At 38.3% G+C, this 22,811-nt stretch overlaps 1 protein-coding gene across 1 annotated transcript in view; it reads right to left on the bottom strand.

The window, feature by feature from the left end:
- Positions 1-22,811, bottom strand: part of GTF2F2 (general transcription factor IIF subunit 2) — an 87,969-nt gene that overhangs the window by 13,212 nt on the left and 51,946 nt on the right. Inside the window, exon 7 of the mRNA XM_032679431.1 lies at positions 42-141. Within this exon, the coding sequence (XP_032535322.1) occupies positions 42-141 (100 nt within the window). The remainder of the gene's footprint in view (positions 1-41; positions 142-22,811) is intronic.

The following is a 22,811-nucleotide window of genomic DNA, read 5'->3' on the forward strand; positions in this document are numbered from 1 at the left end:
ACTCCTGAAGAGAAGAAGGGAAAATACTAAAAGCTACTTACATTATATTGATGGTTAGCCACTGGTTTATAGTTCGTGGTTACAGCTTTGTCCAGCTGTTGTGATAGCCTTAGAGGTTTAGAAGATTCTTCTATCTGTAATCTGCAAAAGAAAAGAAAAAAATAATTAATAAAAAGTTCAGAAAAGCACATGTTCAAAATGAATTCTAAAAATCTGCAAGTATGAACCAGCCGTTATCAAAGGTCAGCTGCAAACAAATCATAAGGCAAAACCAGATGCATTCTTCTGAATTAGGTTTTTTCGTTTCTATTTTTGCTTGAGGGCACTGAATTATTAGGGTGCTGTATGCTACAGAAGATAAATGAAATGCTGAAAACAAAGCAACTGTGAAGGGAAGATACTAAAACCAATGTCTGAACACAATTTCATTCCAAAAGCCTAATGCTCAGGTTGAAAAAAAAATCAAACCCAACCCAAATAAACTCAGAATCTCACAGTTTACTCAGCTGAGGGATGAAAAAGCTTTCCATTCATCTCTGCTGACTCCATGACCTTCTCTTATATATTTTAATGTAAAAACATAAATTTCTGTGACCTTTTTTTTGGCATTACAGTACATTAAGAGCACAAACAATAGTTTTAAGAGCACTTTTAAAAATGTGCAGCCAGAGAAATCCACCCAACTTCAAACCAATGTGCAATAAAGACTCTATCACATAGACAACAATAGGTGACTTTCAGTTCTCTTTAGGAAAGACTCTGAGAAGGTCAGAGATTGAAGGTATCCTGTCAAGCTCATCCCTACATAATTTAAAACTTACCTATGATGGTGTAGAGGGAGTGTTTCATTTACTTCAGGTTTAGCACTCAAGAATTACTACTTGAAATGACACAAGACACCAAGCTCTAGAAAGGTGCAGGATGTGGTCCCTTCAGACAAATAGCTTTATGGCACATACAATTAATATGTTCATCATCAGTGAAGCTCTTCTATTTCCAAAGGTGTATCTTCTAGGCAGAACAGTCAATTTTTACTAAACACAAGACTTACAGCCCAATAAATGTACAGTGATGCTTGCTTCTTTCCAAACAAGAATTAATATGGTACATTAATTCAAATAATAACTGCATGTTTACTAGTGTAAAACATAAAAATGATAAAACAGTTCTTTAAAAACCCCTATAAATGTTTGAAATCACTGATTTATTTTTGTAAAGATATAATGTACACCAAAAAAGCTAAAGCTTAAATTCAGCGTGCTTTTGATTTAACACCTGAACAACCTAAATAAATTAATTTGAAGTAAGTATTAAATTCGGAATTGAATTCTCTAGTTTTAGCAACTAGATGTAAAGCCAATCATCTTTCATAGCTATATTGCTGGACAGTAGGGGGGACAGTTTTGATTCATACATAGATATAAACCTGTTTCCTCTTGAATCTTGGCAGACTTGTCATTTGTTCTATAGTTTTAACTACCCCTAAGCAACCACTGCCTTGTATTCTACATTTCTCTATCAATGCTGCCTTCTGTCCAAATGTAGCATGTTTCTTTCTTAGCTTGAAGGAACATCAATTGGAAGGCAAATGAACACTGAACACTTTTTACTTATCACAAGGGTTTATCTTTTGGCCTTCAATCTAATTAAATGATTTTAAAGATTTTATTGATCTGGTTACCAAAGGTCTTCTAAACTCACGTTTCACAAAGAGCCATAGGCTAAAGTTAAACCAATATCTTTTCTACAAATCTGTCTTTTTCTCCACTTCTCCATTTCTTTTTTTTTGTTTGTTTTTGATCTCAGTGACTTTTTAAATTTTTAAATAGTTTGGGTTTTTTTTTTTTTTTTGCAGTTCTTCACCACGTTTTCTACTGTTTTGACCTGGAGAGTTTTCCAGTCCTCCCTCTCCCCTATTCTAGCTATTTTTCATCTCACTTCTCCCCACATTTTAATTTAGAGGAGATTTTCTGCTCAACCTGCTTACTGATACTGTTCCTGTTCAAGAAACAGGGGGTCCTGAGATGAACTGGGAATTCTTGTCACTCTTCTCCCCTCCAAGGCCAGTGCACCAACTTCACGTGCACTAGATTTAGTTATTTGATTTGTGATATTGTTTGAGAGTCCTTCTCATTACAGCTGCAGCACAAGGTCCTAACAACACCTAAATACATCAGTTGGTGTCACATTTTCAGGGAGAGATGGGCATTCGATGGAGGTATTTCATCATGATTAATCCTCCTTGCACTGGGCTTTATATTGATTACTTTTTACAACGTAAATTTACAACATCCTCCATTTCTTCAGGTAAACAGCCAAAGAACATTAGCCCTTCAATGGTGAATCATCAGTCATGAACATCAGACATCATTCAATCTTAAAGGTCTCTTCCTGTTCTGGCATTTTAAAATCACAATATAGGACATTTCAAGCCCCACTTCAGTGCAGCTCCCTTAAATTAATCCTTCTTTGCATAAAAGAACACCAACAACTTATTTCTTAACATTTTTCACTCACCATGCAGGATATGCATTTTAGCTCTTTTATTTTAACCTGCCAGTTTCCAAACCAGTAGAAACCCAAACGTGTAGGAGAGTTAACATACTTCTCAAAGGCCTTCTTCCAAAGGTTGATGGCAGTGAAGTTACATTTAACAGGGGAAGTGCCCCAGCATACAACCTTGAAAACACAGAAAAACTTACTGCTTGCTTAGGAAACAGAATGAAAGCCTACCAAGTAAAAATCGAAATGGATAATCTAAGGTTGTTTGTGAAATGGCAGAAGACTTCAGGAAGATCTACATACAGTAAATAACAAATTAATCAGCTACAAATGCATGTCTCTAAAATTTCAGAGATGTTTGTGTTGTACTTTGAGATTTCTTGCCAAAGGTTTCCAAATTACAAGGATTCACAGATCTCACAGAACTCGATGGTCTTTAGAAAACCATCTTACAGTAAAATGTTAACCTTTTTTTTTGTTTCTAGTTGACAAACTGCTGTAGTGAGAGCTAAAAATATACTACATTCCTGGTATTACTTTTTAATGCAAACAATTACAGCAGTGGACACATGCCAATATAGAAATTTATATGGCAAGCATGGTGAATGAGGAGGGAAACCTTTTTATTACTATCGTTTATTCTATACATGCATCTTGCTCTTCTCCCTAATGGCTGTCCTTCTCATTTCTTTTTCTGCAGCTTTCAAGATCTCACAGAGAATTACACAGCCTCAGGTTACCTTCCTTCCACCAGGCTTCCATGCAGAATATCGTCATACAATCCTATGTGGAACAACAGCTGTTGCACATTTGGAATTACTTCCCTAAAATGCACGAATACAAGTAAAGGGACTGACAAATGTGGTATAAACACCAAATTATCAAATGGTTCACGTGTGGATTAAGCACTGAAATTTGCTAAGTGCATTACAAAGGGTGAAGACAAACAGCCTGTAATCATTTTGTCCAGATGATTTGTTGATACAGACACTACTTGCAGGGAAAATACAGCATTTGGTTTTATTTTTCAAAACCATGCTGCAGTTCTCTCATGTTCAGAAAGTAGTATGTCTGGGTGAATACAACTGACTTTATAAATTTGTATAGCTGTTGTCTGAAAAAATTTGATCAAATACATGTGTGTGTGTATATATATATATACATTCCAGTAATTATACACTCAAAAATACACACCAAAAGCTATGAATTGGTCATTATACTAGCCTTTTAGATTGATGTTTTAATGTGTTACAGATATAATTACTTTTAATTGTTCACTTCTTAAAGAGAATTTAAAAAGCAGTATTAACCAAAAATATGAAGCAGTGTTTTATGCAGAGTTTTCTCAGAGTGGACCTGCTGAATCTTAATTGAAACTGCTGGTAGGAATAAAGAAAAAAATCAATAGATATTCTGAGTCACTGGTGACACTGATTTAAAGGAGCAGTGGCTTTTTACCAATTACTCTTTATTATGATTTGCAGGAATTAAAAGACTTAGTTATGGCTCAGAACTACAGAAGACTCTCCAAGGAAATAAATTTTCCACTGAACTCCTGTTGAAATAGCTAGAGCCATAATTCATGCTAATATCTGGTTAAAAAAAAAATAAAAAGAGAATGCAGACTTTTTCCCCCAAAACTGCCAATAAATTAGAAACAGAGCAGCCACTAGCCTGCCCACTGTGGTTTTCTCTTCCACCCCCGAGATCAAATATAGCTCTTCTGCCTTGAAATACAGCAAGTAACCAGCACGGCATCGAATTCATCACAGTCATTTCCCAGCAAAATACATTTTATACTGCAGCTCTGATTTGTCATTATGCTTACAGTTGAATAGGAGGAAAAAACCACTCAATCTGGAAATAATTCTATAGGACTTGTTGACGTGCAGCAGGCTCATACAGGGAGACAGATGAAGACAGTACATACACTCCTAGGAGGAGATATTCATTCATTTTTAAATCAATGTAATTTCCAGCAATAAAAAATAAACCAAGGACCTTTAGAACTGATAATCTACTGTGATTAATCTTTTGTCACAAAACAAATGTTTCAAAGATTTGAAGCATTAAAGTATTAATCAGAAACACTGCTAGGGCTTGAATTCTTTACATTTCTAAAGAAATTATTTCATAGACAAGAGAGGAAAGTTTCAATACTTTTTGTGCTTGGCTATATGTAAGTAAGGAGCTTTGCCTTACTGTTGCAAAAAAGGAAAAGTTGGGTTGCTTCTCTCTCCTCAGTATCAACCAGCAGAAATGCACTGGAAAAGAGCAGGCCCACTGCCCAAACTTGGGAGGGGAAGGAACACAAACTCTCCAGCTCTGCACAGTTTTGCAGCTTTTTTTTCTGACTGCTCACAGAAGTTCCCAGCCCAACACCAGGGAACTGAAAGCCAAGGACTAATGCTCTCATAGTCTTTTACTCAGTAATTCTGTACTTGAACCAGACATTGACAGCTGCATGACATGAAGCTTCACAATACTTGATAAGGGCCACAAAGCTTTTTCTCTGCTTTCCTATTTTGCTAAGCATCCCAAACATGACAGAGGTAGGTACATCCTGAAAAACCTCATCCAAGACAAACTAATGCAATAAATGTAACAATATAGCCTTACACTTACTTCTCTTGTATTCATTTGGACTACTGTACCTTGCTGAGGTTTAGGTAGCATCTCTTTTGACTTTTCTTCCAAGCAAGAATATTAGTAATGTAAGAAGTGAAATGGGCAAGAGATGAACACTCCTGGAAGATACTGAAACTTAAAAAGTTTTTGTAATTCTGTGAGAACTAAGGGAATTCAGCACCCTGTGGGGCACATCCTGGTAAAACAACCCCATAGCAATGCCCATGCACAAACAACATAGGAAATTACCAGAATGGCCACACTGGTAAAAATACACATTATATAGTAATAAAAATTACAAACTGTTGCTACACAAAACAATTTGTCATATATTCTGAAAGATAAGAACTAGCAACATGAAAATTCAGCATGTTGTGGTTTCATTGCAAGAAGTCCTACTGTCTCACGTTAAATGGAGGCGGATGACTCCACTGTTGCACGGATGAATCCACTGTTCTTGAGATGCTGCGTGTTACTCCAGCACACACACACACACACAGAGTCAAAGCAAAGTGAGTCTGTCCCCATTTATTAAGACTAGACAGGCAGACAGAGAAGAGCATGAGCTGAATGGAAATGGCATTAAGAAGTGCATTTGCCAATGAAATGTTTCAGATTATTAATATAGAATATGATTTATAACTAATTTTAAGTCCTGAAATCCTGACATTTCATGAAAAGTGCTACAATTATTATATGTTCAGGAAACGTATTAGATTTTTCTGAAGTTGACATCTTCAACTATATATGCTGAAGGCTAAGCAGTGAATCATAGGAATATATAATTCCATGTCTAATACTCAGACAGGCATCGCAGTCACAACTGAAGACTCCAATTCTACATATCTTTCTCCAGTACAGAAAATGAGATGACATAAATGGCAATTCAACAATAAGTAACAATTTCTTATGCATTCTGTTTTCTGGATTGACAAGACGTGAATAATTGATTAAAACCACTCCCATTTTTCCTCTCTGAATTTAGCATTGCAAATGACTAAAACCTTCTCCGCTGAGGCTGTGAGAACAAATCATGTAAAGATAAAATAACACCTACTTCAGCATTCTAGGAGTGATATAATTGAACAATTTTCTCGATTTATTTGATGCCCAACTTTTCACATATTAAGTGATACCCTAATGCAATTAGCATGAAGAAAACTATAATATCTGCTTGACATCACAGATATTTTTAATCTAGCTCACATGTGTCTACAGATATTTCTTCTAGAAGCATTCTGACACCAATGAAGTCAGGCTCTGGCAGTACCTGGTCCACATTGGGGAGTGGGTGGAAGTGTTTTATCCAAGGCTAAGCTCAAAAAGGAATCATAACTCAGAGATATCTTCTATACAATGTGACTGTTAAATGAGATTATAAGTAGCCCATCAATTACTGTGGCTGACAAAGTTTGTTTCTTGTCTCTTCCTCCATTAGGTTTGTCTGTCCAGGCTTGTGTCTCTGTATGTTTGGTTTGTTGCTTCCCCATTTACTCAGCACCCTTTTTTGCAGTGAAAAGGATCCTTGACCAGATATCCTTAAGGGCACAGATTGCCATTTTCCTTTGTGAAGCAAAGTAGCCTCTGCACTCTCCTTGGCCTTCCAGTAGGACTTGGGTCACAGCATCACCACCTTGCCAAGTAAAATGGCCCTTTCAGCACTGTTCAGGCTGGGATTTGATGGAAAGGTCTTGCACAGCCAACCACAGAATCATAGAACCACTTAAGTTAGAAAAGATCTTTAAGATCATCAGTTCTAACTATTAACCCAGCACTGCCAAGTTCACCCCTACAGCATGTCCCTAACAGTCCCTACACATCTTTTAAATGCCTCCAGGGATGGTGACTCAATCACTTCCCTCGGCAACCTGTTACAGTCTTGACATCCATTTCACTGAAGAAATGGTTGCTAAAATCCAATCTAAGTCCCTCCAGTATAGCTTGAGGGTGTTTCCTCTTGTCCTATCAATTACTGCAAAGAAATCAACACTTCCTTATTACAATTCATGTACTCTGGAGAAGTAGAGAAGTTTGCAGCTTTGCAGTTGTTACAAAAGTCAGGATTTTGCAGTCCTTTCCAACCTACACTCATATTCAATCAGTTAGTGCCCAGAAGGGAAACAAACCCTCCATTATTGGTTCCTGCCATACTTTTAACATTTTCACACCATTTTAACATTTAACACACACCATGAACATCTCTGCTCTGCTCAGCTTTCAGCCCAACACAAGGAAGAAGATTAAGTGCAAGAACAAACAAAAGCAGAGCTAAGACAGTCTTCCCTGAGGACTAAGTCCATCCACATATGCTCAGTTACATGCTGTATCTTGCTGTGGGGCACTTCATCCTAATTTCTAAGTGGATAAAACTACAGGACATGGTACATATTTATACCAGGGTGTTTACACTTGTGGCTTATTCCAATGATAGAAAGGTCTAAAACTAGGGTTAAGTAAAACCTGGATGTCCTTTTATGTTGTCCAGAGCATGTAAGGTACCTCAACCACAGGCATGAGATGAGGCTTGAGACGGAGTGACAAGGTACACCAAACATAAAAATTTAAGCAGCATGCCAGAAAAAGTGGGAATGCAGGTGAAATTTTGGAGAGAGCTGTTAAGAGCCATGTCAGTCCCATATGGCAAAAGAGAGAGAGGCAACACAGAGGCTGCAAGAGAAGCACAACACAACGGGAATGGCTGGACAGGCAGGAGTCTGGTGGACATACTCCTGAATAACAGCAAGGAAGGGGGAAAAGTAGGTTGAAAAGTCTTAGTTTCCCTTTGTGTTTGTTCGGCCGAGACATGTGTGTGAAGACCTACAGATCTCTACCTCTGAGCTAACCATTCAACACTGTCTGTACAGCAGTCTACATAATGCAGACAGGTGTCTGCACCTTAAATATCAGTAGGGATGAATAACCACAGAGAGCAGTTCCTCGCTTCAGGGGAAGCACCAGGAGTCTCACAAGACCATTACTAATACTACAGAAGGCAAAGACCGAAGATCTAGGAAAACTGAGTCATTAGCAATCTAAGCAAGACAGAAAAAGCCCAGCCCTTTAATTTTAACATGAAGATTATCTCCTGAATTAAAGCCAGATGTATTTTTTCCAAAAGAATCACATAAAATTTTAATTATGCATGCATACGTATCTTAGTTGCTCCTAATCAAAAAAGAACCTTTAGGAAACAACTATACAACATCATTTCTTCCTCTTTTATGCTACTAGATGGTTTGAAGGCAAGATGGAAAAAACCCAGAAGACTGCATGGTTTTGGAAAAGGGCACAGACTTCTTGAAAATATACAAGTTAGCTTAAAAACATGCAAAAACATATTAAGAAATGTACTTCTTATTTTTAAGGCAAAAGTGCAAGGAATACTTTTATCTCCCCTGATCTGGCTCAAGACCTTTTCTTGCTTTGCAATCAGATGTTTGGTTGCCCACTCTTCTACCAGTATGAATAAACAACGTGTTTAAAAGTGTGTGCACCTGTATATACAACTCTAAACTGTTTCCTGTTTAAGAACTTCAACTTGAATATTTTCTTTGATGTCATAAAACAATTAGCAGCAATATTATGCTTCGGTGCCTGAGGAGGTAAGAGAGAAGAAAAAAATCTGACATCTTAGAGACAAAAACAAGTCAAACCAGATCTTTAAAAATTAATTACCTTCAGGTATTTATATGTGTTAAGAACAGAAATTACCATTATAATCATGAAATGATAATCTAATCTTTTCTGTATACTACTGACTGAAGAGGATCCAGTGATACAATTTCAATTTTGCCACAAATCATTTATAGAAAAACATCCTGTCGTGATGCAAAAAACCAAAAACTATTAAGAAACACTGCATGTCTATACCTTTTTATCATGTTTCTAAAGATGAAGTCTCCTTTCCAACTTCTATTTTCAAAGATGCAGTTTCCTTTCCTGCTCCCAGTTTCCTCAGTCCTCAAATTTCTCCATAACAAATGGATTTATTTGTTAGACGTGATTTTCAATTTAGATTTTAGAAGAGGAATTTTAAATTCTCAACTATTAATTATTTTTAAAAGTACAACAAATAGACTTGTCTCAAAATGACGTAATCTTCATTTTCCTGCCAAAACTAATTTGCTGCGCTTGTTGCTCTTTTGAAACCACTGGTAGAAATAACAGGGGTTTTTAAATCCAGGCAACACAAACTTCTTGTCAGCCTGCAGATCCAGAAATGTTGCAACACTTTGCTAATGGGGACAAGAAAGAGAATTTTAAAAGTAGTCTGTTAGACAGAAAAGGTACATCTTTACCACACCCTGAAAGGCCTAGGTCTTGAATTACTGGTAAAAGGATGGGTGATTTACAGGCTCAGTCAATTCACTCCGCAATGAAATTGCTCACAGCTAAAGAGGAGATGGAAAGAAAGAGGCAGCCTCTTGGCTACAAGTCCTCAAAAGAAAATAAAAATCCCTACAGCATCTCAGCTAAATCTAAATCTGAACCTCTCCTCCCCTTCTGCAAAATGTCTTTATCAAGTTACAGCTGCCGGCACTCTGCCTCCAACTACATGTTCCCATCTCTAAAACTCCACTTCCCAGATACTTCACCACTCCTCCAATCACTCTGCAAACAGCCACGGCATCTGGCTCCATTGGGGATCTTCCAGTTAAAATTTACTGTAAACAATTGAACAGTTTGTGGCAATCTGGGAAACATTTGGACTGCTTCCCTAAAAAACCTAGCTGGCTCAAATCCTTGAGGATTTTCTCTGCCTCTTCCTTCCTTAGCATTCAGACCTAAAATACTGGATAGCAGATGCCTTTTTGAGGACCTCCACCTCCCTTCTATTAAAATACATCTGGAAACAACCAACATGGGACTGCTGCAAAGGGTACTGAAAGGAAGCTGCTGGGAAAACACATTGGGCATGACCATGTGTTAATGACTACATAGTGCCTTTGATAGCTTAAAAGGGAATCTTGCACAGTTCAGCTACTGTGCAATAACTTAAACATATGGTTGCACTAAACTGCAGAATTAGCTCACATTGAACTGCCAAATTAACCCACTCAACATTCTTTCCTGCAAGCAAAGAAAATGAAATTGGTTTCAACTGAACTCTGAAATCACACATAATCCAAACAAAATCAGGATTAAGTTAAGATGAGCTGTGTAGGTTCAGCAACCCTACGAATCCAAAGCAAATACAGTAAAGAACCTTCCTCCTTAGTCCATGCAAAAATGCAGTCTTGCTCAATCCCCAGCTGGAAAACTTACCAGTTTCTCCTGCAAAATATGGAAAAATAAATAAATAAATGTAACACAATGAACCGAAGAGCAGACTGAAAGATGTATCAGTTAAATCAGAAAAGTGAGTTGTTTTTTTAAAACTTTCATCCTTCTTTCAGCCAACTGTATTTCCTTTGCCAGTTGTACAGCACTACTGCTCTGCTGTATTTGCTCAAACAGTTTAACCACATTTTACCACCTCCTATTTTGCAAAACAAGTGCTCCCTCAGCTCCCTCTCCAACACATTACACACGTGCCCACCTCCAGTGGAAAATCACTACTAGACATTCCTCACCTGTTCAAGTGGGAACTGTGCTACCAGAAGCAGAGCAAGAGGGTGCATGGCTGTAGCAAAGCCAGAGGCAGAAACCAGCTGTGCAGAGGGAGCCCAGAAAGCAGGAATATGGGTGGGAGCTGTTGGGCTGCACTGCAGCTGGGAGGTGATGACAATGGAGAAAGAAGAGCCACCACAGAGCCACCTGCCACAGGACTCTGCTCCTGCTTGCCAAGCTGTGAAGGATGATTTTATACCAGCACGGCATCACAGTTTGGTCCAAGTCACCTTCCTCAAGGTCTGCTCTTGGAAATACTGCTGCAAAGGGCAAATGTGAGTGATATTTTCTTTAAAAGCCTTAATTGGCTTCTATACATCATCTTCAAAGTGGTGCTCACCAAAGCTGCAGGTGTATCACCATTAGCCCTGATAGGAGCTCTCACTCAGTAAATTGAAACTACATTCAGGGTCTGGAGACTGTGGCTCCAGACTCAGCTTTAAGCTCCTCTATAGCTCTAAACCAACAATCCTCAAAATTATTTCAAAATATCTTTCTTTGAAAAGCACACTATGACCACAAGGCACAAGGACATGTCTAGGTTTTGAGGTGAGTCCAGAAGGTGTAAGATTTGATTTTGCATTTGAAAAATATAATTTATAAATAACTTTGTCTTTGCTTTGAAGAAAAAACTATCATAATCCTAGTAGTTCAGAACATTACCTTTTGAACATTCCATAGAGAGCTTATTTGTTAAGAAATAAACTTAGCTCCATGCACTTCTGAGCTCTGTTACATTAATATTCTCCTCTTAATTAGAGATTTTCAGAAGAGTTCCTGTTATTTGTGAATACAAAGAAACTTACTCAGGCTTTGTGAAGTCATACCTAGTCTGTTATTAAATAAAAAACCCCAAAGATTTGATTATAGATTTGTCTGGCATGACAAATTCCAAAACCAGTTAATGGCTGAAGCACAAACATTGCCTAGCTTCCCCAGGAGGAAGCTGGATAACTGGGTCCTCCATAAGATCTGTGTGCAAGGAGACTCCATTCATGTGCAATTTTGTTGAGTCCTCCACAGAAAAAAAAAAGTCTTGAAAGAAGTTCCAGGACCATTGTATTTTAAAGCTTGCTCTGCATAGCTCTTTTCTTAATTATACCTAAGGCTGCAATTTAAAAAAAAATAAATACATATATACAAGAAGAAATGCTCCACAGAAGTTTCATTGGTTTGTCATTAACTTGCATGGAACTGAATTTGTTAGTCAGTAATCCAAACATGAAATATAATATAATGTGAAACCATTATTACTGAGAAAACCTTTCCAAAACCTTCTACAATTTTTAATTCAGTGTGCATATACTTATCATGTATGTGTATGGCCAGTCTTCGCGAACGAAGATTTGGGAAGGGTCTTTGCCCTTCGAGCCTGCGCAGTGGATTTTTTAGGTGAGACACAGTGTGCGCTGAGCTGAGCCCACCCTTTAATCCTAAGGTTCATCTGCCGGGGCCGAGCAAGCTTGGACGGTGGCAGTGAGGTCCTCAGGATGTAGGTTTGTTTAGAGTGACCTTCTCTTAGATGGATGGCCTTACAGGGCTAACGAGTTCCATCTGCCCGGGGGACTCCTCTGACCGGGACCCGAACCCGGGCCGCGGCGGTGAAAGCGCCGCATCCTAACCACTAGTATCAAATGGCAGTGTAAAACACTGTATCTCATTGTATTGAACCTGAATGGGACGGGCTGAACCTTCCTCGCGGCAGCCCATACAGTGTCTAGGAGGGTGTTGGTAACCCACCCATGCGTTGGCTGCTGCTGAGCAGCACCCACACAGCACCAAGGCTGTCTCTCCAACACCCCCAAGGGCTGGTAGGCTGGGGGTGGGCAAGAGGTTGGGAGGCAACACAACCAGGACAGCTGACCTAGATGTTCAAAGGGATATCCTGTACTATACAATGTCATGCTCAGCAATAAAATTTAAAAGAAAGGAGGAGGAGGAGACATTCATTACTAAGGTGTTCGTCTTCCAAAGTAGTTGCTAAGCATACTGGGGCCCTGCTCTCCAAAAAGTGCCTGTTGATGGGAAGTAGAGAATAAATCTATCTTTTTGCTTTGCTTCCACACACAACCTTTGCTTTTTTCCATTAAACTGCCTTTAACTTAACCCATGATAGTTTCCGTACTATTTTTTTCCACTGCCCTGATGAGGAGGGAGAGTGAGAGAACAGCTGGGTGGGAGTATGGCAGCCAGACAAGGTTAACACACCAGACTTAGAAATGCTAAAAAACCTGTAACATTATAAAAAGTTACCTTAGTATTAGAGATATTTAGAGCTGTAAATGTTTTAAAAACTTTCACCATCAGCACGAGAAGTTCTCTGGATGAAACAACACAGACACTACTGTTGGCAGAGAGTAACAGCTGTAACGATGTAACTGCTGGGTGTGTGCTGTCTCTTCAGTGAATACATGGTTTACTTCTAGGATCCATCTCGGTATATCACACACACTTACTACTTTACTACACTTTCTAGTGGAAGGTGTCCCTGCCTATGTCAGGGGGTTGGAGACAGATGATCCTTAAAGTCCCTTCCAACCCAAACCATTCTATGATTCAATGAAAAAGGAAGTTTATTTTCCCCACTGACACATCTCCTACTAAGTTCCTCTTGGTGTACACAATATTATCACCTTTTAAGACCCATATTAATTTTTATCAGTATTATTTACTGGCTTTGTACAAAAATAAAGTTATAAGCAGCTCTAAGGGACCTGGGAAACAAACCGCCTTTTGTGAAAGTTGTGACATTTGACAGCTTTGGAGCTGGTGGACAGGGTTTAAATTGTGTGGGAGATCAGTTTTTGAATTCTAGCTCCAGAGGAGATGAAGACACTCTAGAGAACAGAACTGGAAAATAGAATGATTTAAAAGAAAAAAGCAGCTGTAGCAAATATTTAAATCTCAAAATGCAGAAAACAGTCAAGCAATTAATCAAACAGGCAAGAAGCCTAACAGGTTTTTTTTCCAAACAGATGCTTTTGTATCATGCTACTTCTGCAATAATTTTTGTACTACTTGCTCTTACCCCGCTACACTCTTTATTAACTCCACAGGATTTTGAAGGATTCACACATCCTTCACTGCAGAAGGAAATGAAATAGAAATTACCTACCAATTTCTTGTCTTTATTGCTTGCAAAATCTGTATCTAAAGCTGCAAACATTCTGTGGTAAGTGGGGAGAAGAAAACTCTCTCTGCTAGCATGTTTCTCCAGCTATACGGAGCTTCAAGACTTCTATGGCAATTCAGCATTTCAGGCCAAGTAGTTCCTGCTTTAGAGATTATAGGACTTCTCTCAGCTAAACAAGACAGATACTACACACTGTATTCTCTTCCACATTTGGCTTAGCAGAAGCAGAATGCAAACAGTTTATATAGCCTTCCTAATTCTGGAAAATCCTCCGTTCTGAAGAAACTTTTTCACAATGGGAAAAATACCAACTTACACAAAATGCTGTTATAATTAATTTAAGATTCCTCTCCACTTCGCAAATTAAGAAAATAGTTCTCCATTGTTTCTTCTCAAATGCAAATTCTATTAATGACTGCATGAAAATTAGATTTACAAAAGGACCAACAGTACACAGCTTTGTAATGCAAAAAAGGTAGCGAAAAACAATAATACATAAAAATACCAAATAACAAACAAAGTGGTCTTGTGCATTGAAACAACATGGTTTTACAGCAGGTGTTCTGTTATGGCATACCCTATGTAACACATGAAATAAACACCTTATTGCAATGAAATACAAACAACCTGAAATGGGATGTCTCCCTTTGCACATGTTCCATGACAGACGGTACTGGAACGGTATTTGCTGCAAACCAGATTAAATCAGTTTTAGAAACTGAATTCCATCGATGAACAGATTGCACCATCTGCTTCTACTAATATACATTAGAAAATGTGTATTTTCTATAGCTGCATATTTACTCTGTAATCAGAAGACTTTGAGACAAATAGGTATAGCTTAGCTACAGAATAACTAAAAAGCATCATTATTTGAGAATGTCAAGGGTGTAAACAAAAAAGCAGGTGGATTATTGAAGGCTGTGCAATGAAGTAGCGAAGTGAAATTAGGCAAAAGAAAATTTAGGCAGCACACTGGGACACTAACAATTGTTGCAGTGATGAAAGAAATACAAATGCAAAAGGCGTAGATGCAAGAAAGTTTCTTACTAATAACATGTAGAAAAAAAGAGAAATAATCTTCCGACTGAAGCCTAAGTAGAGCTGGCTGGAAATCTGGATTTTTATTACATGGGGTTTGTGTTTTCAAGGAAAAAAAATCCCAAACCCAAAACCAACAGCAACAAAAAAACCCCCTTAGATCAGGAGGTAAGCCAACATTTGAAGTTTTTGTGGAACAGAAATCCTTCAAAATTTTGTTTTGGAAACCCAAACATCATGTTCCCAAAACAAGATATGCTTTCCCAGTATCCTCAGCAGCTGCTAACTGAAATTAATGTATTTCTTGTCATTTCACAACTGCCATTTCCACGGCTTGCTGTGGCAACAAAAATGACAAAAACTACCTTAGACTCCAGCTCCAGTTGCTCAGGAATGCCACAGCCCTGCACTCCCAAGCCAGCCTGCTCCCCACATCACTCATCACCAGTACCAGCCAGATGACTTTAGAATCGCTGACACTTCACAGACTAGAACGCTTCTTATAAGCAGCTGAAAAGTCAGGCTGGCATACTAGTGTGACATTTTGTGACACACTGATTGACCAGCATCACTAAAATGAACCTGAGATAAATGCTTGAGAAGCCCAAGTGAGATTCCACCATTATTATTTTATGCATCCTCAGTAGCAAGGACGATTATTTCCAGGCCAGTAAGATACTGATTACAATTAATGAAATAGTATTTCATTAAAAATTGTGGTCTTCTCTTCTTTGAAAGGACAGTAAAAGAAACAAGAACTACTGAGGCACTAATCTGCCCCAGGATAAATGCACAGAGGTATGGAACAAGTTAGGCTCTAAGAAAATAAAGAGCAGGACTCTTCAGGGCTGAAAAAGAAAAAAAAAGAGATATGAAAGTATGACTGAGGTCTATAAATTCGTTCGGTCCAGGAAGACAACAAATAGGGAACCACGGTATGATTTGAATACCAGAACTAGCAGGTATTAAGTCATAGGAAAATCCAAAGCAAACAGAGGAAAGCAGTTCTTCACACAACTTGTAAATAAATGATTGAACTTCCTGATGCAGGATATTATGGATGCTAAAACTGCATATGAGTTCCCAAAAAGTAACTTTATTGACAACTGGGTTGACAACCAGGACAACCCAACAGTCCTTAAGATATGAGCTGCTGCAGACTCAGGGACTGTGCTGAGAAAGGATCATCAGGTGCCTACCTTGTTCCAACAGTCTTCTTTCTCTAAGCCACCCATTACTGGTAACTCTTTCAGACATTCCGTGAGACAGTTTTTGCCCTGTCCCAGCAGACAATCTTCAATTCAGGCATTAAACTTGTCATATGCATCAAATATAACATTACATGTATCACAGGACAAGCACAACATGCTGGATTTAGCAGGAAAACTGAAGAGACAATGCAGTCTGTCCTTCCCTTGAGCAGAGTGAGGCACTGAGGCACGGCCCTCTATCACGTATCAAAAGTGAGCTGTCGCAGAATCTCCCCTTTGTAACTACAGTGCAGCTCCAGCTCAATAAAACTGACATTCCAGAATGAAAAAACATATCAGATACTGTTGGGATTTCTTCTCACTCACTTGAAATGACAGTGCTGAGAAATGTTAATTACTAGGCCAGTAATCATATTTCATAAAGCAGCTACAGTAAGTAAGGAAAAAAAAAAGAATTTTAATGTCACCCTAAATGTGTGTAGATTTAATTAGCTTCTGCTCAAAGGTACCTCTTAGCAGAAGGATGGGATCCAATACAAGGACACAAAGGCATATATTGCTGCAATCCTATTGCTAGAAATAAGTCTAAGAGAGAGAAGAAAAACAGAAAGGAGGACTTTCTGAGTTGAGTGAGTATTATTTCAAAGCCAAGGCCTTTGACTTCAGAGTCTTGGGGGGGATAGAAGCATCTCATATGACCCATATAGACAAAGGAAAATAAGATGAACCTGTTTTTTGCCTGAAGCTGGGTAGTGACCATGGCACAGAATTTCTGTCACGACATGAAGAACACCATCAGTTCACTCACCAAAGCTGGGCTAGTCAGCTTCTCTATATGCCTGTTTCCCCACTTGAAAACACAGCATAAAATTGACCATCCAAAATGCAAAGCCTTTCATGACCCCTGGATACAGGCATATTACATGGACTATTAACAAACCCCACTGAGCCGTGCCATGAACACGTGAATAAACACAGTGGTACCACTTTGGAATAATGTGCAAGCTACGATTCTATGATTCTATGATATCTCCTGATAGTGAAACACATTGAATTCAACTAATGACAGCCACATGGTTGTGAATGGGCTGCTGACTTGTCAGGATTGAAGACAGTACTCACAGGCCAAATGAGAGTGGAGCAGCTGCCAGGTTTGATCAGCCAACTGAGAGACCTCAACAAACTAGAGGACTGGACAATCACCAACCAGATGAAGTTCTGGAAAGGAAAGTGCCGGATTCTGCACGTGGGATAGGGCAACCCTGGATGTATGGACAGACTGGGGAATGAGATGCTGGAAAGCAGTGCCATGGAAAGGGACTTGGGGGTCCTGGTCAATGAGAAGTTGAATATGAGTCAGCAGTGCCCTGGCAGCCAGAAGGGCCAACTTGGCCTGGGGAGCATCAGGCAAAGCATCGCCAGCCAGCAGAGGGAGGGGATTGTCCCACTCTTCTCTGCACTGTGGTGGCCTCACCTTGAGTTCTGTGTGCAGTTTTGGGCACCACAATAGAAGAAAGATATTAAGCTCTTAGAGAGCATCCAAAGGAGGGCAACAAAAATGGTAAAGGGCCTTGAGGGGAAGCCAAATGAGGAGCTGCTGAGGTCACTTGGTCTGTTCAGCCTGGAGAAGAGAAGACTGAGGGGAGACCTCATTGCAGTCTACAACTTCCTTACGAGGGGAAGAGGAGGGGTAGGCACTGATCTCTTCTCTGTGGTGACCAGTGACAGGACCCAAGGGAACGGCCTGAAGCTGTGTCAGGGGAGGTTTAGGTTGCATATTAGAAAAAGGGTCTTCACCTAGAGGGTGGCTGGGCACTGGAACAGGCTCCCCAGGACAGTGGTCACAGCACCAAGCCTGACAGAGTTCAAGGAGAGTTTGGATGATACTCTCAGGTACATGGTGTGACTCTTGCAAATGATCCTGGGCCTGAGTTGGACTTGATGATCCTTGTGGGTCCCTTCCAACTCAGCATATTCTGTGATTCTGTGATTTTGTAAACAGTTAACCGAAAAACAGTCAGAAAAAGAAAAAAGTGAAACACATTCCTGCTGACCACTGAAACTGCAGAGAAATTAAACTACCTCAAGATGGACATACATGACCAAAGCTGGACATTTACATCCATGATAGAAAAGAACTACAATAAATAAAATAGAGTAAAAAAAAAAAATCTACAAGTTACTACATTTATTTAGGATGAAGTAACATAGTCCTGACCTGATGAGGACAGTCTCAAGCAGGGAACCCCATGCACCCATAGAGACATTCAGATAGGACTATCCCCTAAAGAGAGAGAAAATGAAGAATGAAAATGTAGACAGAAACACACTACAAAAAATTGGGAGGGTTTTGGAAGAGTTTTCTAAATAACTAAGAAGTCACAATCACATAAATAAAAGAGGATTTCTTCAAAAAGGAATAAAGGCACAACTGGGAGGAAAAAAGACAACCAACAAATAGAAAAGAGAGGCCCACAAACAGCCTTCCTAAGATATTAATTTTCTGTAGTTCACATAGGAAATTAGAGACATCAGACAGAATTTTGTCTGAATACTTGGGATTCTTGGATAAACATATCCATTTGTAGGTAGAGACAGTGAACTACTATTGCACTTCAGTCTCCATCCAGTAGTTAAAACAGGGCGTCCTCGAGGCTATTTCAATGAGGAATAGGAACTGTTGATGGCATCAAGTATTTCTTTCTTGTAATCTTGAGAGGGGTTTTGTGGTTTTTTGGTTGTTTTCTTTTTAATGCCCAGAGCTTCATCTTCCTTGAAGATGGGCTACTAGACACTTGGTTTGAGTCATTTACTTTGACATAGTTGTTTCCAAAAAGCTCCTATCTACTGCAGCAAGAAGCTGTATCTGAACAAGAATTGTCTTGTCAGCTGGCTTTTAAAGCCTCTGAAACTGACTTTTCTTTCCCTTCTTTATTAATATTGCAATGAACTGGAAGTACTTCTGCATCCTGCCAAACCTTCAACAATCTTTTTTCTTCAACTTAAGAAAATTTCTGAACAAAACCAAAACAAAACCTTATTTTTTAAAAGGTAAGGAAGATGCCTATACTCCGAATGAAACTACTGATTTATCTTAATAGAAGGCAAAAAAGCAGTGTGTGCTAATCGCCCGGTCCCTGAGAACTTAGAGCAGATGACCCTTTTTAGCCTCAATTCCTTTCACAGGGGACTTTCAATTCACACTCAAAACTGAAGACAAAGTCAGGTTCAATTTATTTTATTCTGACATTAACTGGGTCCAGAGCACTTGCTTGTGCTCATAGTGATTAATAAAGAGAAGAGCTGCAACTGTCAAGCCAGTGTGAGAAGCCAGGTTATCCGAGGAGCGCTTAGGAGACAAACCAACACTTAATCATTTTGAAGGCAGTATTGCAGAATGGGTGGTCTCCACCTTGCATTTTATTCCAGGGGAAAAAAGCACTGCTACAGCAGTATCTTCTTTGCTTAGACAGTAGAAGCAGACCCTCAAGAAAAGAAAAAAAAAAATTGAAAAAGCAAACTGAGTATTATATGACCACAAAATATAGCTAACGCATGGATTCTGCACCACCATTAAAGGGATGGATTTAATAACTGCTACACCCAATGGAAGCCTTCCTCTTTGATTTGATAGGATTTAGGGATCAGACCCTAGAAGCTCCTACTAACTACTTGGTTGCTGTAGCATGTCATGAATTCACGACATTGTTTGATTTCTGCCTTTTAAATTTTGCTAAATAAATGTCTTGTGCATCAAGTAATTTTTTATACAGAGAAATACAACAAAAAGCCCATGTAACCATCAAAGTTGACCATGTAACAAGATGGTTTCCCTTGCTTCCAAAAACGACACAGGTCTTTCTGAACTTAGTAAGAGCTCGTGCACTTGCTTTTTAGCAAGTTTCAGACATCTATACCATGTACTACTTCTATTTTGCACTCAACACATTTCCTAAATCATAGACTTGAATTCAATGTTTATTCTTTTATTAAAATAATGGCATATGTGACATGTGGGCAAATACGTTTATAAATCCTCTTCATCTTCTCTGGATGACACACAGGACACTTGTGCTTCACTCAGTAGCTTCTGAAGTGGATCTGCCCATAATCTTCAAATTACTTCATGCATAATTAGGCACTTCCTGATTTTCATTACTCATGTTTATCTCTGCAATATTTACACAGTACCAAGCATACAGCTGCCCATGTATAGATTGGAACATATCACTAATTACATATATTTCATTTGGTTCTATTCCTCCAGAAGTGAGGATATGGTTTTCAAGGGCCTTGTTCCAGGCTCATCACCCAGATGTTCAGAGACTGAAAAGTCCCTGAGGTGTATAAACTCATTTGAATTTACTGACCCTTTCAGAGAAATAAAACCATAAGTAAAGCACATCTGCCATTTTATTTCCCAACTTGTGTATCTACCGCTAAAACATATCAGCTTGGATTCATTAAAGCTGGTAATGCTTTACCTGTGATTCCTCATATACAATTTTAAAGTATTTTTTAAAAACTATATTTAAAGAAATGGCAGTTTGAAATCCTTGTTGGAAAATAGTAACAATAGATCAGTTTATGATTTGTTTGCTCTGTTCTCATCAATTTAGATGAACAACTGTGCCCTGTTTAGATCAAGCAGCTGCTTTTCAAGCAGCCTTCACAAATCTTACTTTCCTTCATACAGCTGAAGTCTCAGTATATACCCTGAAGACAAAAATAAGGTCCTAGTTATTTCCAAAAAACTTTATCCTGTCCTCCATTTAATCAGTTTCTAGACTTCCACAAATGCTGTGCTTAGGTAACTGAAGCCTGTAAAATACCTCTTTCAGTTGTGTAATGTACATTTATAAACACAAAGCAGAGTATAAATAGAAAACAAGTTCTTAAATTTTAAGAACCTATAATGGAATTAAACCAAATAACTGCCATATTCCAATCTATGTTCTACCAAATTTCGTTATGTTAAGTACAGGCTACGCAGCAACCAATACACTTCATTGAATACACAAAATCACAGCTCATTTTCCACAAGTACTAGTTCTTAGGCATGGTCAGGAACAAAAATCAGTATGCTCACTAAGTCTAACATAGCATTTACTAGCCTCACATTTCACTCACATACAGCTTAATGAAATAATTTAAAAAAAATCTAAATGGTATACAATAAACATCCTCCACAGAGCACAAACCAATACCCAAGTGATGTTCAAAGTACTATTTTTTATTTTAAAAGCAGCAGAAGGATGTATTAACTGATAATTCTTTCTGTACCACACCATACATATTAGAGTTCAGGACAGAGAAGAGAGAAAAAATATCTGTGTATGATTGTAATAAAATGTATCAAATCTGGAAGAACTATTTGCTAGCTTTGTCCTTGCTAAGATACCACAAACTGCACCAGTTTGTGGGAAGCACTTTTCCCCCCTAGAGTGGATACTAAATCACGTATTTGTCTTCTAATATAAAAATGAGCTTAAAAGAGTTAAAAGAAGAAACAGCAATAAAAACAGCTTTAATGATCTACTCCAACTGGATGATTTAGGCATCAATCTACAAAACCCACACTATTACTCCTACTCTAATATGAGGCAGCATAACTATGCTGTGTTTCTCTCCAAGTTGCCCTGAGTACCTCATGGTCAATATTGCAGCAATAAAGCGTATTTCATGTTAGTTTACATTTGTGGTATAAAGACAGGGGAAAAGGGTTTAGGTGCACAGTTAGAAATTAAAACAGATGCTTCAAGTCTGCTACAATTTAATAGGAAGTATTCATATGATTCGATTTCACAGCATGTGTGAATATAAATCCTCAAGGGATTTAATTAGGTGTATTTTATCATAAATTGCATTCCCAGAGACATATGCTGCTCCTGCATCATGCTGATAATAACAAAGAAAACTGATACTTAAGAGCATATCTGAAGGGTGGCATTAGGTACAGTCAGAGAATAAAAAAACAGTGCTGAATAGAAGTATCAATGTTTTTTCCCAGTTGCTTTACCATATCAACTTGAAAGGCAGTTTATTTTATACAGTACAAACAAATTAACCTCTTGAAGTATACTTTGCAGATTGACAAAACTTTTATCTTTTGCTTCCAATACTATAAACACTGCATATGAAAAAATTCTCAGTTTGCTGTACCCATAATTGTGCTTTATGAGAGCCTACAAACACTCACTTTGAAAATCACAATTTGGATCAATTAACCTCTTGTTAACTGGGTGGTCACTTCTGCAATATAGCAATTTCTATGTGCTCTAAGCATTTTGATAATTTTCAAACTTTCAGGATGTAGTACTTATTCTCTGCATTTTACTTCAGAGAAAGAGTACCTACTTCTCAAGGACTTTGTTGAAAAGCTCTTTGTCAATATGTGCCACCAACTACAGAGTAGCTGATTTTTCTAAGCAGTTCCCAAAATCAGAACAGGAGCCAATGTCTGAGTCAAAATTAGAATTCAAAATAAAGAGATTATCTGAAATGTAATTTGAAAATTATATAATGGCATTTTTAAATTTTTTGGAATGTATTATATAAATACAGTTCTAAAGTACAATTCCCTCTCAGATGTTATCATGTAACATCTTTAGGTATGCATCCACATATCAGTGTTGATTTCCATGTAGTCTGCTATTTTTATCACATTTTTATACTCCCGCCTACAC

This window comes from Chiroxiphia lanceolata, chromosome 2, assembly GCF_009829145.1.
Source record: "Chiroxiphia lanceolata isolate bChiLan1 chromosome 2, bChiLan1.pri, whole genome shotgun sequence".
Taxonomy (NCBI): Eukaryota; Metazoa; Chordata; class Aves; order Passeriformes; family Pipridae; genus Chiroxiphia; species Chiroxiphia lanceolata.